At 38.1% G+C, this 1721-nt stretch overlaps 1 protein-coding gene across 1 annotated transcript in view; it reads right to left on the bottom strand.

The window, feature by feature from the left end:
- Positions 1-1721, bottom strand: part of slc25a11 (solute carrier family 25 member 11) — a 5247-nt gene that overhangs the window by 1479 nt on the left and 2047 nt on the right. Inside the window, exons 3-4 of the mRNA XM_005755388.1 lie at positions 1598-1688; positions 9-83 (exon numbers count right to left, since the gene is read on the bottom strand). Of these exons, the coding sequence (XP_005755445.1) occupies positions 9-83; positions 1598-1688 (166 nt within the window). The remainder of the gene's footprint in view (positions 1-8; positions 84-1597; positions 1689-1721) is intronic.

Here is a 1721-nt window from a genome sequence, read left to right on the forward strand (position 1 = left end):
AGCAGCGCCTGTTTGGACTGAGAGTACGAGGCCAGCTGAGCAGCGTTCACGACCACCGCTCGAGCCATGGTGGGAATGCAACCCTGCAACAACAGAGTCGTCATCAGCTCAGTTATTAAAAACACCCAAAGAGACTCGATAAAGCTGCTGAACCAACAAACCGACGTGAACGCTCCACAGATGATGTCTGGAGTCTTTTCTGTGGGAAATGAACCAGCGAGGGTAGAGGTGGAGGGATGTCAGCGACCCTCAGAGCATGCTGTAGCTCCGATTTACAGTTTCAGCTTTTTATCGTCTTTGATTCAGCAGAATAGCTGAGATCAGTCCTAGTTTAGGTTTCAGCACTTAAATCCTCATTTTATTACTAACACTCATCAGGAAATTTGATTTAAAAATCAATTAACTTTTGTTATTGATATTACAGCAGTCGCACACAAATTACTCCAGAGAATGAAAGGACAACAAATTTTGTTAATCATGTAGTGAGAATTTCATGGATGAAGCTTTCAGATTCCTGCAAGCAGAATCTTTTTAAGTGAAAAGTTTAAAATGTTACTACCAAGTGTTTATAACTGAACAAAAACTGAGGCACTGCAATGACTCCGTATTCAGTTTATCTGACCTATGTTTGCACCATCTTTGGCGGGAAAACTGTTGCAAAACAAAAATAACTAATAATCAGAAAAAAAGATGCAGAGATCAGAAAAGAAGAAGATCCCTGTCCTTCCCGTCTTGGAGCAACTGTGACCACGTAATGTCATCTGGGAATAATAAAGTGTTCTGATACATTGAAAAAGACTGCGACACTGCCCTCTGCTGCCCCATGGAAGTACTGCAGATGGTCAGTAGAATCCTTTGCAAATTAAAACAATTTAAATTAATATTTTTAATAAAAATAAAAAGATCATTTAAATGTTTTAATTCAGTTTAAAATTATTTAAAATATTGTAGACACATTTTTAACAAGGGCTGTAAAAACTAACAAAATAAAGCCACTAAATCCATGAGCGTTTATTCAATCGTCACCTGAGGAGCTAAAATTATTCTAAAAAGCAGCGAATACTGCACCACAGTCTCGCGCAACGATTAGATTAGAGATTTGTGTTTGATAAAGAGAGACCCAGATTTAAAACATGTGACATTCTTCAGTTTGGAAATTCTTTAGAAGAAAAACTGAGAATTTTGGGAATATAAATGTTTTGGAAACATGAGGATAAGCAGAGAAAAAGCCAAATTCAAAAATATCAGAATCAAAACTGAGGTCATTTTTCTTGTTTTTGCTCAGGATTCGCAGAGTTTTTTTTCCCTTCAATAAAAGCTGCAGCAGTAGCTCACAGTTCCCATTAACTACTTTCACACATTAATAACAGTACAACGGCTTGAAAAACGAAATAGTTAAACAAATAAGAAAAATAAAAAAGAACTAATGTAATGTTTGTGTGATGTTAAATCGGGCAGCATCTACTCTGGGTGAAGGACCACTTCAGGACAAACCTTTTTATCAATTAAAATTTCCACATTAAATTACTGCATCTGGACTAATGGCTACTCATTCAGGCCCAAGTGAAGAAAATGATGGTGATGATGGTAGCCTCACCCTCCACAGCGTAGTGACGCCTTCCTCTTTGGTTATTCGAAAGAGGGCATTAAAAACATTCTTGTATCCTCTCCGCTGGTCTGCAGGTAACCTGGAGACACAAACGGTGAGGAAAACGCCTGCG

Source organism: Pundamilia nyererei, unplaced genomic scaffold (genome assembly GCF_000239375.1).
Source record: "Pundamilia nyererei isolate P.nyererei 1_Seehausen unplaced genomic scaffold, PunNye1.0 scaffold01358, whole genome shotgun sequence".
Lineage (NCBI taxonomy): Eukaryota > Metazoa > Chordata > Actinopteri > Cichliformes > Cichlidae > Pundamilia > Pundamilia nyererei.